This window comes from Camponotus vicinus, unplaced genomic scaffold (assembly GCF_025532165.1).
Source record: "Camponotus vicinus isolate PSW18456_S1 unplaced genomic scaffold, iyCamVici1.0 SCAF_5, whole genome shotgun sequence".
Taxonomy (NCBI): domain Eukaryota; kingdom Metazoa; phylum Arthropoda; class Insecta; order Hymenoptera; family Formicidae; genus Camponotus; species Camponotus vicinus.
The window spans coordinates 10,625,044-10,641,613 of NW_028141977.1; the positions used below are offsets into that span (position 1 = coordinate 10,625,044).

Sequence of the window (16,570 nt, forward strand, 5' to 3'; positions counted from 1 at the left end):
CTGGGTCTGGGTAGTCCCTTTTTAGGATATATGTCCTGCTAATTGTTCCTTGTTAATTTGCCACTGAAAAATACCTAAAACTAATAGACATTTATATATCTATTATATATCTACATATATAGAACTTATATATGTATATATGATTTGATATTTATTAAACCTTATCTAATTTTTCTATGTCATAGGTTTAATGTCAAAGAATAATTTTATAATTTTATAATTTTCCCTTATTAATTTTATTTTATTTGTATCATTATTTTTTTGTATTGAGAATATGACAAATTAATAAATATGATACACGTAAAATGTGTGTGTATGAGATAAGATATATTGTATAAAACTACTAAAATAAAAAAATAAATTTTTATTTATAATAGTTATTTATCTCGCAAAATCTAAAAATATATTTATATTTTTTTATAATATAAGTAATATAAATAATATAAATATAAAATAAAAGATTCTCAAGTTAAAAATAATTTTAAAAATATAGTTTACTCTCAGCAACATGTTTCTTATATCATCGATTACTGTAATATGAATATGAATAAGTAATACTATATGAGTAACTGCTAATGATGGCATCAATAATATAAAATATAATAAGATCTATTTATTAATTTTTTTCTAATTTCTTTCAAATAATAAAAAAATTGTTTTTAACAAAAAATGAGAACAAGGTGAAATTTATCAAAAATTAATGATATTTGAGTGATATCTTGTTTATGTTTGAAAAGATAATTATCAATAGATTGGATTGTTAGCGTATTATTGACAGATATTTATCGTTTTCAATAGTTTAATCTAGAAAAATTAACTTGTTTTGAAATTGTTATATTGTAATGTGTTGTTTTTTTTACAAGAAACAATACGCATGCAGATAATTCCATAAATAATATTTATATTGATAAATACACATTAATGATAAATATACATGAATATATATTAAAAGTGCAGATAATAAAATAGATCTTATCTTCCTTAAAAAAATCTTAGATCTTTCTATTAATAATTGATTAATATAAGAAATTTTATGCTGTAATAGGTATTATTATAAAAAGCGGTATGTATAGACTAATAGTGTGAAAATTATAAAATGATTGAATAAAATTGCAAGATCAAGAGGCAGTTAATTGTGAAACATATCACATTCTGAAATCGATATATAAATTTAATTATTGTCTATAATATTTCTGAACGCTTATTGCCATCGCTATCAAGAAGATAGATTAAATCTTATCTATCTAAAATCTGAAAGTGTGTGCAAAGATAAGGTATAAAGATTGTAGACTAATCACGGCGATAATTAGGAAAACAACATATATTTATTTGCATAATATAATAAAGTAAAATGCAATAAAATGTAACACTGTCAAAACATAAACAATACTAAATATTTTCATGAGGGATAGAAGTGGTAGAGATATACCAAACAAAACGAAATTCCAAACATGTCGTGCTTTGAGTGATCAGGGCAGATCACTGGTTTAAAGTTATGACGTTGATGGCGAATGAATGCAGCAGTGCGAAAAACACATTCCGATAATTCTCGAAGGAATTAGACTTGCGATCTTTTAATTCCTAGAAAAAAAAGATTCGTTTAATTTAATAAAAATTTATTTAATTGAAAAATATTAAAAATCTTGCTTACTTTAGGTTAATTACTTAATTATTAATAACATCAAAATATGTAGTACAATACTATGCAAAAAAGTTAAATTAATAAATATATAATCATTATGTTTAAAGAAATAAAAGTTTACATGCTAGCATTATATAAATACAAATTTTTATTTTTATCTTATGAATTAATTCATTGTTGCATAAACATATATATATGTGTGTGTTTATGCAACATATATATATATATATATATATATATATATATATATATATATAGATATAGATATAGATAAAAATCTGATAATATATATATGAAAAAAATTAATTCGTTATGAAAGATAAATTCAAGATACGTACTGATGTGTAAAAGGATTTTAATTACAAGATTTAAAATGGTACTCCTAAAAATCAGAGTACATAATCTCCTGTGGTTTTTCGAATTTAATAGGCCGATAGAATGTGAGTGATTGATTCCATCCACGCGGTGCCGTATTATAATTCGTCAGATTATGAAGGCTGGTCAATTTCGGTCCAGTATAATTGTCATTTTCGTATAGTTTGTTTCCTGGAAATTGAAAAACAATATAAATCTGTGTGGATATAAATATCGTAAAGAAATAATTGAGTATTAATAATAGTAATTAAAATCGATATAATTTTGAGAATACAACTTTCAATCAGTGACGAGAACAAAAAATAAATCTTATGTTAATAATTGCGTTTTCGTAATAAATATATAAATATATAAATATATGTAAGTAGAATAAATATATGAAAATCCATATCTTCCTAATAAAATTATATCGATCTCACTCTTTAAATTATAAGAAAAAAAACTCGTATTAACGTCATATATAAATAAGAAAAAAATAATTCTTATTATCTTATACAAAAATTATATTTTGAAAATTACATCTTGAAAATTATTTTAAAAATTATTCTATTTTTTTGAAATAATTTTGTATTTTCTTAATACACGAGAGATTTTGTATTTCTTCACATAATTTAGCAATATGAGTAGTCTTAATTAAAATACATTTTCTATCTACTGTAAAAGTAATGTTGATACAAGACTGTTATAAATCGTTTTGCATGTTTAACAGCAATAGCAATAACATCAGAATTATGAAAGCGCATGCGTGTTAACTTGCCTAATTCTGGGTTAACATCACTGAGTTTGCACTCTGGAGTAGCGGTGCCTAAGAGATTATCCAAGACTGGCGTACTACGCAGGTGTTTCTTGGTCTCGACTATATTCTCTTGCGAAGTGACCATCGATAGCATCAGCGATTTTGCTTCGGGTGGTATGTCAACCTCAGTGTTAACGAATCTTGCCTCGGTGCCGTTGGCATAAAGAGTTTCCAACTCCTGCGAGGCAATCGAGTGACGCCGAGTATCCGAATATTCGTCCTCGAACGCGAATGAGTACTCGCTGCTGTCGCAGCAATTTAACAAAGTGGATGGCGCGGAATGATTGCAATCAATAGATCCGGCCGCGTTCGGGTAGTCGTTGATCTCTTCCTCGGAATCGGTGTCATCCGTCGTGTATTCGCTCTCGTCGATGGAAACGTAGCCGTTGCAGCGGGACTGGAGTTTCGCTGATCCTTCGTAATTCTCGTGTGCACAACATAATTGCTCGTTGCATTGGGATTGCAGCTTCCTCTCGTAATTTCCACGCGAATCATATAATCGGCTGTTATATCGGGATTTTAGTTGGGCAGATCCTTCGTAGTTTTCGCGTGTGCTGTGCAATTTATTATTGAGATAGTTTCTAGATAGATTTGAGATTTTTTTCGCATCTAATTCTTAGACTTCATTTGAACGCACGTAATATAATGTGAATAGTATCTGTTAGGTTTATAATTAAATTAAAAAAATATATATTGCTAAAAAAAAATATAATACTATAATGTTGCTCGAACAAATCAAGCTTCCTTGAGAAGTTTTCAAAATATATTAATGAGTCATTTAAATAATTTTGTTGATTGCAAAAAGATGGAATGTTATATCGATATTAAAAAATAAAATATCACAAATACAAATTATTTAAATTACGCGAAGAATTCTCAAATTCTCACCGTGTATATTCCTCCTCTCCATTATTATACTTGGTAGGATTTCTCGTCTCGAAAAAACGCGCTATGTCATTGTCCAATGGACACTGTTGTACGATTGGAATGATCTTCGGACTGATCTGCTTGTACTGCAGAATCGGTCTACAGGTCTTCTCGAATTCTTGTATCAGTTGCTTTACTGGTACAGGTGTGTATTCGTTTTCTTCATTATCATTCTGCATCTGACTTTGTTGCTTATTTCCAATTTTATTGGCGATCACGTTATCGTCGTACTTGTTACTGAAACGTTGTTGAATTCCCATGTCTTTGTTATTATTGCTCTGCACGTTGCAAAAATTGGATTTCCTTGATGACTGATAATTGTTAATGTATCTGTTATTGTTATTGGCGACAGTGCGATAATTGATGATATTAGAGCGTCGATCGTTAGTAGGTTCGTAAGCGATACGATGTGATTTCTCAACAATGGATGATCGAGATTGGTCCAGAGGGAAATCAGAGTCTGTGCCGACTGCAATTTCTCGCAGATAAATCTTTTTTACCTCGCTCGAATGACCGCATCGGTTAGTATTACAGCGCGATCGATGCCTGTCTGCAATTCGCAAATTAAAATTGAAGCAGCAAAACATGGTGATTAGAAAAAGCTCTGCTGTGAGATCTTGTATGAGCAGCATCTTTTCAAAGAATTAAAAAAATTACATATTTGAAGCATTACACACAAAAGGATAAAAATAAAAAATATATTAATAATTATTAATTAAAATGTATATATAAAAATAGAAAGAAATAATGTTTAAGTAACTGTAAAAATAAAAATAGATGTTTTTATTTTTATAATTAAATATTAGTTTACATATGTCTCTGCCTACTTTTTTCTGTATATTATATATATTCTATATATATATATATATATATATATATATATATATATATATATATATATAATCACAGAATATGCAATATTTCAGATTTATATATCTGTTTTTTCTTAAAAATATTATGATATGTCCATTTTAGTATGAAATGAATGTTTTCAAGTTATATTATCAGGAAATCTCTTTAATATCTTTAATAATCTTGTATGCTTGTCAATATGAGCTCTTTAATGTATTAGTTTATCGCGAGATTTAACGTTTACTTTAAAATGTTGACTTAATCTATAATGAATCAATCGTTATAAAAAAAGTAATTGGCATCGAAAGATATAAAGTTATTGTTTGTTTTAGATATACCGTTAAGATATTCACTTTCACGTTAATTAAATAACATCGATAACGCTTGCCAATTAGAACTTCAAAGATCGTTCAACTTAAGTTTCAAAACTGGCTCATCCAACATTGATCTCTATTTCGGAAACGTGTCAAGTATCTTTGACATTCTAGAACACTTCCCTGTTGACGTACGTCCGATGCAAAAAAGAGAGCGAATTTCTTTTAAAAAATTTTATATTTAATTAATACAAAATTGCATAATTGTTTTTTCTCTTTTAAAAATTATTTATAATTATTTTATAATATAAATATATATAAATTATATTATTATATGAATATTAATTATATTCTGTAACAAATATATTTTTATTTTATATTATATGCAACCTTTTGAAAAACAATAAAAAGAGTTCAAGATAAAATATAAAGTAAGTTGTATAATAAAAGAGATATAAAAATTCTTATGAAAGATGTCAGATTAATTGAAAATTTCTACATTGCATTCTAAATAATTGTACCTCGGAATATCTCCATCATATTCTCAATGGAAGATTTATGAAATAACATTGTTCGAGAAAATAAGTGACTATATTAGATTAATGTCAAAACATGGAATGTAATACTATTAAATTCTGAATTCGAATTTAAAAAAACCTTGACGACATTGATATAAGGGCTCGTAATTTAAAAATGTCGTGAATAAAATAGAGAAATCGATTTCCAGCGCGATTAAATCTGCCAAACGAGAGATTATCTTACATTATTTTGTTGATTTCACTACGTTTATATTAAGTACGTACCTGTTATCGGTATATTCGAGTTCTCAACGGAAATATCCACTGTAAAGGGATTATAAAATGGTTTATCAATGTTCGAGATCGGCGTATGAGGTGTCAACGATGGTGGCGTCACGAATTTCGCGTTACCGTTAATTTCCTGAAATCATACAAGTATCTTTATTATAACGAAGAGATCGTTAATTTTCTGAAATTCCAATGCAACTTTTTAAATCTTTCTTTATAAGACAAAACATAAATTTTCTTTTTAATCATAGTAAAATTATTTCTAATCCTTTAAAAATTAATAAAAAATAAAAAGGATTAAAGTTAATATGCGCACGCAGAGATAATTTTGCGTAACTTACTAATTTTTCCGGGTACGTTGGCGTTTTCGGTGTGATAGGAGTATTGGGTGTCTGCGGCTGTTCTTGATCCACCACCCATTTTTCTGATCTTTTCCTACGTTTCGCAAATATTTCAGCACCTGCGAATTGTTTTGGCAACGTCATACATGTAGTAGTAATGCGTATATTTAGAATTGGAAATATCATATCTCTTCCAACAAAAGATTGCATACACATGCATATTGTTATTCTCATATATACATTGTCATATTATAGATATTAAAATTAAATAAAAACTGATAAAATTATATTATAGATATTAAAATTAAATAAATATAAAAAGATTAAAATTTAAACATATACATGTATATGTATATATAATGTTTAATGTTATGTAATATTATGTAATATTATGTAATATTATGTAATATTAATTCTACTCCATAGCTTGTGTGTCACTTAAACTATACACGGAACTTACCGCGTCCTCTTTGATTGTTCAAATCGCGAACAATATCGAAGAGTTTCTCAGGATTTTTTGGTACCGATGCGATATTGACCTCTTCACCTAATGCCTGAATACCCTGAATGTCTAGCACTTTTCCGCATGGATTCATCACGCATTTGAGAGGTAGTTTGTCCTGTTGAGAGAGAAATTTTACTCAATCGTATGTGGAGACATAATCTCATCGCAAAAGATTTAAAGATATAAGATACATGATATATATTATTGTACATTCTTTACCTTATGAACAGTTGTAATCAATTCTTCTTCGTCCTCGACACCTGCAAAATACTATCTATTATGAACATATTATATTGTATAAAGTGAAGAAAAAAAATGAGAAGATGATTAATATATATTAATTAATTTTTTACTTGTTTTTTTTTTATAAAATAAGCAGATGAACCAATATTAATGTAAACAATCACATTACCAGACCTTTCAATATGTTAAAATATGTCTTTGAATTTTTTAAACGTTTATTAACGATAACGATAGACAAGAATATAAAATAATAGATCTAAACTTAAACGTAATATCTAAAAAAGAATCGATACATATATCAAAAATAGATGTATTATTTAATTATTCATTAATTATTAATTATTAGAATTCATAAAATTAATCGATTTAATTATTATAACAGTAAATTTTAATGAATTATTATCAGTGAAATTTGATAATTTCGTATAACACCAACATTAAACTTATCATAAACGCATGATGAGAATATGATAAGCAATGTTTTTAATTGTAGGAACAAATCATAAACCAAATTTCGCGTTGCATACCATTTCCATCATGGATCCATTTGACAGACCGCTTTTTTCTATTCACATACATCGTTTGCCCTTTACTCTTGACGTTTTTCACATCGCTGAGCGAATGCGAGATTCGACGTGCAAGCTCAACCTGATCCTCGACCGTAGGATGAGTCGGTGCGTAAAAGTACGAGGACGCAAACATTTTTTCTAAAAATTAATTTTTTACTTTATTCTTAAAATTTTAACGGACGCAACTTTTTTCTTTTGAAAGAGAAAATAATATTCTATAAGATCTCATAAATCATATTTTTTAACATATAAATTGATTGATATTTTTGTCGTCCAGAGAAGATTCCTTTTAAAATATATTCTTTTATATTATACATTTTATATTTTATTATATTTTTTTACTATTATATAATTCTATCAATAAGGGAACCTACTATTTTTTGATTGGAGTAGCTCATGAGAGTCCGATGCCGGAGTAAGTAACTTTTGCAAGTTAATCGGAGTAGTCTCACTCCCTTCCTGTAGTTAAAAAATAACCAAATTTTTTCTTTCAAATTTATATCGATCAAATGAAATCAATAATATTATAAAATATTTCAGAAATATATTATTCTTTCTCCGTTATCTCTGAATTTTCTGAACAATCTTCATTTAATTATCTTTTAATAAAATTGCTGAGGATTCGACAACTTTTTTAATTATATTTAATTATCAATAAAATATATTTTCATAATAAAAATTTTCTCTTCAAAAATCAAAATTTTAAAATTTAATTTAACATAAATTTAAGTTCAAAGTTTATCGAATATCTAATCTTAAAAAAAGTTACAGAAGTATAAATGTCTAATCAAGTTGAATAAAGAAATATCGTCTAAAAATTCCTACTTATTCACATAAATGAAAGAGTTAGCTTATTATTATAAGTGATAATTCTAGAATTCACATGTATGAAAAGAATCGTGTAAAATTAAATTTTAAGATACACTGAGAATTTAATATATTTTTTTCTTTTTACAAAACTTCAAAAGAATGAAGTAAAATTAAACTTTAAAATACACTGAGAATTTAATATATTTTTTCTCTTTTTACAAAACTTCAAAAACATCAAATATTTTGCCATTTAATGCTCACCATGCCGAAGTGCAATATTCTTGAAGTGAGATTCTCAAGGAAGTTTCTTTTGACTGGATCGTGTCTGTCGGATGGTTTGTAACCGCGCGAACGAATTACAACATTGTCCGCGGATACACTACGTTGCAAATAATTCTCCTGCAGGGAAGCTCCACTGTATTTCACGCTGCACTTGTACTCGGCATCCTTGGTACAGGTGAAGCCGTGCGACGTGTTGCTCAGAATGTTGCGCTTGGCGTTAACGTGTCTGCGGACATTCGAAACGTTCGCAACGCGATAGGGATCCTCCATTTACGCAAACTCTACGAGATTCCGCGATGATCGTACAAATGTTGAGAATTAAAGCCGTACAAATATAATAGAACATTTTGTAGTTATTATAAAAAATAACAATATCTTTTTGGAAAGATTATTTTGGATAAAAAATATTAGAAACATATAATTCTTATTCTGAGTAATTAAAAGCTTTCGATTACATCAAAATTTTAGGCAATTCATTCAAAAAATATCCGCTGGAAATTTCTTAAGTCTTAATATTCAAATAGAGTTGAAAGGAAAAGCAGAAAATGATTTAATCTAAATATTGCTCGTTTAATGCATATTAATTTGATGACATTTATTCGAATTATTGAAATTTATGGAGAATTAATTTTCTTTGCATTAATTATTCCATTTTAATCGACAATAACATTAATATTAATCTAACAATTATTACCAATAATATTGGCTATAATATTATTGGCAACCGGTCTGAAGATCACGAAAGCAAAGTTTATAAAACATATTTAAAAAAATAAAATAAATAAAATAAAACATATATTTTATATTTTTATATTTTGATGGAAAATAAATTAATATTAATTAAGAAATACCTTAATGTTACTATTATATTAATTAAATTAAATTAATATAATAGTAATATATATTGAATTATGTATTGTATTATTTTAAATTATTAAATTATTATAATTGATTTAAATAAAAGAGAATATCGTGTTACTTGTAAAATGGTGAACGTCAGAATTTTCGAAACGAAATTTGACGCAGCTGTATCTCTCATGCATCCAATCCTATATAATCCTTTGAAAATCTTTTTTATATTGTTTTAATGCCTACTTGCGAGCGATAATAGTTTAAATCCATAAAACATATGTTTAGCGTGCAAAAACGTGGCTGAAGTTCACCGACCTTGAGTTTTCAAGTTTTATTCAGATAACTGACTGATCGTACGAGATGTGCGAGAGAAAAACGCGAGATTCTGCCCCGGCCCGATGTGCCGTGGAACCTGGCAGAGCTTTTTCGACGACGAGAATTGGTTCCCTTCCAAGCGGCCAATTAATTCCGCGTCGCGGTATTGGCAGTGGTACAACGAGCTCTGTGTAAAAGAAACGCTAAATTTATCTGTTGTAACGTAATACGTAGTAACAGTTCGAGCGGTTATCCTGGTGATCAGCAACCGTACTTATTCGATGTGTCGTACAGAAAAAATCGGCGATACGTAATAATATAACGCTATATTCGATAGACGAAGAACTGATCTTGTTCCTCGATCCTCGAGAGAGTACAAATTATTACAAAGACACGACGTCTGTAATAATTATATTTAATAAACACGACGAAATTCTCTTTCTTCAGTTTTATAAATTGTTACATTAATTTAATATTTAAATTAAACGCGGATAATATATATAAATATTAATTAAATTTATATAATATTTATTTAACCAATTCTCTCTCAAATTTTTATATTAATATATAAATCTACATTATTTATTTGTTTTTTTCCTCTCTTTCAATTGCATTAATTCGTATTAGGAAAAGTAATATGACGCGGTTCAATTCTAGCTACGCAATGGAATCGATACTTCGCTTTAAATAGATTGTTTGGTGAAGTTTGAGAGTTTCAAAGTCGGTCAAGCTGTTCGCGGCACTATAGGCTCTTTGGCAGATCAAGATTTCGAGAAAGTTTGATCAGATTTAGAGAAAAAAGGGACTGTCAATTTGAATCATTACTCTTATAATTTTAATATGAAGAAAAAAAAAATCATTATTATATAAACATTTCCTATGCATTTCTTTAGAGATTCGCAAAGATTCTTTTCCTCATATTTCACACCACACATCATTATTAAACCCTCTTCGCGATTACATGATATTACATTTGATATATCATTTATCAATCATGAAATAATAGCACATTAGTAAACACGATTGACGTTTCTTATTTCACGCGCTCTCAAAAAAGATTCTCTCTCGCACACAAAACGATAAGGAGATTAAATAGAAGAAAAAAAAGAGGAAAAAACCACACACGACTCAGTAAAGAGCTCGCTTTCTCCCTCTTTCTCACGGTCCTATTTTTTTCAAATAGATAGAGATGTTACAAACAGAGATTTTACTTATCAAACGATGATCTCCTCATCGCGACGTGTACACACACACACAAGGAGAGGGTTAATCGTGTCCCTTCTTCGCCCACACTTTGTTTTCCTTCCTTCCTCGCGATTTATTTTTCCTGTAGCTTTACGTAATGCGTGGCACCTCGGCCAACACACTTTGCCGAAGGTGGTCCGCCTAAATTCACGACGAGGGCTCCCTCGCTACGAGAAGCGAATCTTGCATCTTGCAAAATATTCACTGGCACACTGACCATTTAAACACAAGAGGCAGTGGACCAGAAGTCATCACCACCGCCGCCACCGCGACTCTCAAGAGCCAACGGATTCATTGATAGAACAGAGAAGAAAAGCGAGAAAGAGAGATAGAAAGAGAAACAAAATTTATTTTTATATCGAGCAAACTGCAACGCGAATCATTGGATTTTCTACAGATATATTTCGCATCTTCAACAGAGAGACTTTTGCCAGAGAAAATATATTGGCCGACAGGTGTGGTATTGATTCATTTATCGCTCGCTTCGCCTACATACGTGAATGGATATCTTCCGGAACGGATCGACCGGTTGGCGAGAGAAGTGTCACTTCCGTGGTGGCGAAGGTTCGTGTCTCTTTACAGCTCTACACCGATGTTAGTATCGACAGTGTATACCTCGCGACTTCTCTCTTTGCTGCGAAGATCCGTCCGAGATGGTCGAGCTCGTCGGTCGGATTCGCACTTACATGCGGTGAATTACAAATACACAGCCGGCACACACGATGCTTTATAATAGCGCCCAAACGGTCGCTATACAGCGCCTTCTTGTCGACTGGCTTGAGACGCCTTTCGGTAAAAATAGACCATCAGAAAGCGACACCTCAAGACTCGGGTCGAGCCAACGACGGTTGTCTGTTACGATACGTCGTTACAGCGTACACGATAATGCATCAAACAGCGATTGTTCCTAAAGATTAAAAATGCTTATTGCGTTTTTCATTCATTCGGGCGACAATATCACATATCTCCTCATTTGCAGATTAATTCTTCATACTGGCTTATTTTGTTTATATTTCTCACAAAGGTTGAAGGTATTCTCCCACAAATTTCAAAAGAAAATGATTTCTAACAGAATCAGAAATCGAATCCAGGCTTATTAACTAATCGCTCTACCCTATCTAACAAAACTCAGCTTTTCATACATAAATGTTGTTATTGCTTTGCAATTACTACAAAATATTGAATTGTAAATGTTTTAAATACAATATTTATTTTGCTTTCGGATGTTTTCGAGTTAATAATTATATGTTTTCTTTGCAATATCCGTCTCCGAAGATCAAAAATAAAATTAGAACAAAACCAGACAAGCATGCATAGATTATTTCAAAATTGCTATAATAATTATTAAATGTAAGATATCAGCAAGATAGAGCAAGAAATTAAAAAAACTTATAATGCATTTAAGAATAAACGAATACGTATTATGTATTGTTTGTTTATACATACAATTATTAACTCGAAGTAATCTTACACCTACTTTTAATCCCAATCACTTATATCTTGAACAATATCTGTGTTTTCCTTCGGCAAATCATCATTGATATTACTAATTATCTTCTTCTTCTTTATGAGCTTTTTCGTCTTATTAGATGACATTTCTGTCTCCGTTTCAGTTTCCGTTCCTTTTATCCGAAATTCAAGTTCGCTCTCTTCTTCACTATCCTCTGCGTTCTGTTCATCAAGTGTCCGTTTCTTCAATTTTCTCACAACAGGTATGTTAAATTCTTCTTCGGTCTTATTGAGAAGTTTAAGTTGTTGTGATTCGTGAAGTTTAATCCAAGAAGCATAGAATTTAGCTATTGCTGTGCCATCAGTTTTCATCCTATTTTCCCAATTTGTTATTTCCACTGTGTTTTTTAAATCAATCGTTAGTTTAGCGCGCTCATTTTCAATGTATTTTCTATTTTCTTCGATCATAGTTAAAAGCTGTTTCATCTTTTTGCAATAAGCTGCCACATGGCATTTCTTTAGAAACGCCTTTAACTAAAAAGCAAAGAATACATCAATTTAATACTCTCTCGAATATCTACAATAAAAATTATATTCTTCAACTTTTTTGTTTTGTTTACGTACTTGTATTATGCAGGGTATACACATATCAGGGAAATATACTTTATAACTTTCATTTGCAGCATATTGCAGTATAAGTTGATAAACGGTTTCCATAACACTATCCTTGAAACCATTTTCCATCAATTGTGATTTAGACATCCTCAATATACAGATAAGAGGTATCGGTTTCATAGAAACTGCCTTATGCTTTTTATTAAAATCATAAGAATCTAGGATCTAAGGAGAACAAATTAAATATATTTAAAATTTTTACATATTGTTGTAGTCATAATTATTATTTAAGAATTCATAATAACGGATACCTCAAGAAGGAATGGCAAGATGGGTATAAAAGTTCCTGTCTCCTTGGAGATTGTTATTAACATATTTATACAATGGAATCGCAATGGATAATATTGTACAGTTGGACAGACTTTTATTGTTCCAATAATAATCTGTTAATAAATAATTATTTATAATATTAATGCACTGTTCTGAGAAATTTTTATACTATTTTTATATTACTAATTTTATTATTTATTTAAATACCTGGACTAATGGATATAATAAAGATCGTAATATTGAATTATTTTTCAACTTTGTTATTAATTCTGTCCAAAAGTGCAAGGAATTAATATACTGCCAGTTATATACAGCTTGAAAATTTTCCTAGAAAAAAATAATATTTTAAGTATTGATAGTAAAATTTACAAAGTATACAAGTATCTCTTTTAATGATTACCTTTTTCTTTAATGTTATAGCATTCCTTAAATGAATTGCTAATTGTCTGATATACAAAAAGGCATGGCTATATGAAAGATTATGATCAAATAAATAAATTTCAACCAAAGAATGCCTCATAAAATTTATTCCTGGTAATGTGTTGGGTGACACGAATTTTGTATTTTGAACATATTTTATATACATGGTCTGAAACAGAAAAACATCAATAGAATCAACTATAGATATTTTTTTATGTACCATATAATCTTTTTATAACATGCTGATCTCACTTTTAGTAACTTCTCAAGTGTAGATTCTTTGTAACTTGTTGCAATACGTAAAATATTTATAAAAGCTACAACACGAACAGTTTCTTCTCCAGTTGACCAGAATTTCAACAAAATTCTTAACAGTGGTTTAGTCAAAGACGAGAATGATTGCATGTAAGGTAACATTTGGCGAAGGTGCTTTAGAAGCACTTGCAGAATACTGGGTGATGTTACACTTTGTAATAACTGTGAAAAGAATATGCTTAAAAGTATATACTTATGTAACATATTTATTGAAAAATTATATTGTGTATGATAAATAAAAATTTATAAATACGTACTCTAAGTAAATCTGATAAATACAATTTTAAGATTCCACGTATTTTTCCAAATCTTTTAGATTTACATGCTTCCTGCGATTTTGGATCCAACTTTAAAAAGCGCTTAAATGCATCAGGTAAGTGCAATATACACAGTTGCATCACACCATTAAATACTAAACATAATTTTTGAAAAAAATTAAAATTAAAATTATTTAAAAAAATAATAAGTGATTTAGTATGAAAATTAAAACTTACTTGCGCTTCCTTCTACTTTATATTGTGTATTTGTATCAGATGATACTGCAACACTATTCAAAGCTGCATGGAAGGCTTCCACAGCATGTTTAATACTAATTAATGATCTATAAATTAAAAATAATGTAATTACACTTTATTACTAATTCAATAACAAAAGAATAAGAATTTACTTGTCTGTTTGTATTTCTTGTTGCCAAGTTTTTAGTAATTGCATGGTGATCTTCTTTGAATCATTTTCAACTTCTTCTGGCTGGAAATCACTGTCATCGCTAGCAATCTACAAATTCAACAATATTGTTAAAACTAAGTATAAAGATAATTAAAATTATATCTAAAAAAATATATGTACTTCTAAATTTTCATCAGGGATGTGTCTATTATCATTGTCACTTATTGAAAAATTATCATCATCTTCATCTGATATATTAAAATCCAATAAATTTTTGTCATTCTCTTTCAAATATTTATAAAATTCAGGGTCAGTATCTTTTAGTTTCATCAATGCTTTTTTATGTTCTACAGGATCCAAGTTACTTTCACCACTATCACTCTCAACCTGCTCATAGTTTTTATCACCTGGATAAAAAGACAATAAAAACATATAATTTAAAATATGAAAGAAATCCAAATAATTTATAAAATAATAAGTGATTACCTATATTTTTATTATTTTTATCATTATCATAATCACTGTCTGTATCACTATCACCTTCAAAATTTTGTTCAAGAAACTCTTCTGTAGTTATTTTGCTTAAATCTCTTTTCTTTCTCTTAGAACTTGCTAATTTTCTTCCTTTAGATAATTTAAGAGACACTTGATTTATTTTCTTCACCTTCATTCTTATAATGGACTTTTATGATGAATTTTAATCACCTAGAAATTATACAGAGAAATTATTTATGTGAATATAGAAAATTCGAGAAATTTCTTTTTTAAAAGCGCTTCCAATCCCTAACGATCATCTCGCATTAAATACAATACATATATGAGTAAAATGAGGTTAGGATACATATAATATTCTTTGTCTTTTTATTTTGAAATAGTAAATAATAATTATATACGATAGTTAGTAATATAGTGAAAATTTTTTTTCTCATATTATTTTGTTATCTTTATTTTGCTGATTTATTAATTATCGACACTAAATATATATTTACAAATATAAATACACTTAGAAGAAAGAGTATCTCCAATATCTCCACGTGCTTTCGCGCTCCACACTGGGTCTGTTCTTTTTAGCTGCACTGTTGCACTAGTGCAATAAGTTGGAAAGAGACAAAGGGTCTGTTCTTTTCAGCTGCACTGCTGCACTAGTGTAATTAGTTAGAGTGAAAGAAAGTATGTTTGTCTCTTTCTAACTTATTGCACTAGTGCAGCTGAAAAGAACAGACCCAAAGGCCGCATTCAGCAGACTTATGCTCGATTTCACCAACCGCGTTTAACTTTAATCTTAGTTTAACTCACTCTTTATCTCTTTTTAATTCTTCCTTTAGAAAGAGACAAAGGCCCATATTCTGAATCCTCTTTTATCGATAAAAGTGCTCCTAAAAGCGGCCTGTAGCCAATCAGAAGGCTTATATGCCACTTTTAGAGGCACTTTTATCGATAAAAGAGGTTTCAGAATATGGGCCAAAGAGTGAGTTGAACTAAGATTAAAGTTAAACGCGGTTGATGAAATCGGGCATCAACTGTTAAGCAGCAATCGAACGTGATTGGTTTCTACTTTCAGGTCCGACCAATCAGCGTCGAATTACATCGGAAAATCTAGTAATGTTGCCCAACTGTTGAGTCCGCTGAATGCGGCCAAACATACTTTCTTTCACTCTAACTAATTGCACTAGTGCAGCAGTGCAGCTAAAAAGAACAGGCCCACTGACTCGTCTTTTTACCATATATGTTGGCTGTGTTCGCTTTGCACGCTCACGCGCTGTGAGCATCATTTTGTCTTTATTGCACATCGAATATCAAACAAAGATAGAACGATGCTTTCAGCACTGAAAGCGTCAAAACGAACGCAGCCATAGTACTCACAGACATCTATACTATATACTAGACCGCTAACTTGCGTC

The 16,570-nt window shown here is 29.5% G+C and overlaps 2 protein-coding genes across 8 annotated transcripts; both read right to left on the minus strand.

Moving 5' to 3' along the window:
* Nucleotides 1-1,305: 1,305 nt before the first annotated feature.
* Nucleotides 1,306-11,085, minus strand: LOC145971502 (uncharacterized). 6 transcript variants are annotated; one of them, XM_083099230.1, is made up of 12 exons: nucleotides 10,923-11,085; nucleotides 8,442-8,688; nucleotides 7,745-7,829; nucleotides 7,329-7,508; nucleotides 6,778-6,818; nucleotides 6,514-6,673; nucleotides 6,054-6,172; nucleotides 5,710-5,845; nucleotides 3,702-4,290; nucleotides 2,775-3,367; nucleotides 1,981-2,188; nucleotides 1,306-1,581 (listed from the first exon to the last, which is right to left on the minus strand). In XM_083099230.1, exons 2-11 carry the CDS (start codon nucleotides 8,442-8,444, stop codon nucleotides 2,025-2,027), a joined length of 2,070 nt encoding a protein of 689 aa, XP_082955356.1. In that variant the 5' UTR covers nucleotides 8,445-8,688; nucleotides 10,923-11,085; the 3' UTR covers nucleotides 1,306-1,581; nucleotides 1,981-2,024. The 6 variants fall into 6 exon arrangements, with proteins under 6 accessions (XP_082955356.1, XP_082955352.1, XP_082955350.1 ...); XM_083099226.1 differs by having other exon boundaries at nucleotides 10,841-11,085; XM_083099224.1 differs by having other exon boundaries at nucleotides 8,442-8,743; nucleotides 10,841-11,085.
* A 118-nt stretch (nucleotides 11,086-11,203) lies between these two features.
* Noc2 (Nucleolar complex protein 2) lies at nucleotides 11,204-15,689 on the minus strand. Of its 2 annotated transcripts, none has more exons than XM_083099232.1 (12): nucleotides 15,671-15,689; nucleotides 15,156-15,374; nucleotides 14,850-15,076; nucleotides 14,671-14,777; nucleotides 14,498-14,604; nucleotides 14,261-14,415; nucleotides 13,941-14,165; nucleotides 13,669-13,857; nucleotides 13,476-13,595; nucleotides 13,250-13,381; nucleotides 12,948-13,163; nucleotides 11,204-12,857 (listed from the first exon to the last, which is right to left on the minus strand). In XM_083099232.1, the coding sequence occupies exons 2-12, from the start codon at nucleotides 15,337-15,339 to the stop codon at nucleotides 12,354-12,356; spliced, it is 2,166 nt and encodes a 721-aa protein (XP_082955358.1). In that variant the 5' UTR covers nucleotides 15,340-15,374; nucleotides 15,671-15,689; the 3' UTR covers nucleotides 11,204-12,353. The 2 variants fall into 2 exon arrangements, with proteins under 2 accessions (XP_082955358.1, XP_082955357.1); XM_083099231.1 differs by having other exon boundaries at nucleotides 11,868-12,857; nucleotides 15,659-15,677.
* Nucleotides 15,690-16,570: the final 881 nt, after the last annotated feature.

What these genes read in the sequence shown, in the direction of transcription:
- Noc2 (XM_083099232.1), bottom strand. Translation starts at nt 15,339, where the DNA reads ATGAAGGTGAAGAAAATAAATCAAGTGTCTCTTAAATTATCTAAAGGA. An exon ending in TCCCTGATGAAAATTTAGAA is followed by an intron (nt 14,778 to 14,849) that starts GTACATATATTT and finishes TTGAATTTGTAG; the next exon opens with ATTGCTAGCGATGACAGTGA. An exon ending in CAAGAAATACAAACAGACAA is followed by an intron (nt 14,605 to 14,670) that starts GTAAATTCTTAT and finishes TTTAATTTATAG; the next exon opens with ATCATTAATTAGTATTAAAC.
- LOC145971502 (XM_083099224.1), bottom strand. Translation starts at nt 8,732, where the DNA reads ATGGAGGATCCCTATCGCGTTGCGAACGTTTCGAATGTCCGCAGACAC. An exon ending in GAATATTGCACTTCGGCATG is followed by an intron (nt 7,830 to 8,441) that starts GTGAGCATTAAA and finishes TTTTAACTACAG; the next exon opens with GAAGGGAGTGAGACTACTCC. An exon ending in GCTACTCCAATCAAAAAATA is followed by an intron (nt 7,509 to 7,744) that starts GTAGGTTCCCTT and finishes ATTAATTTTTAG; the next exon opens with AAAAAATGTTTGCGTCCTCG.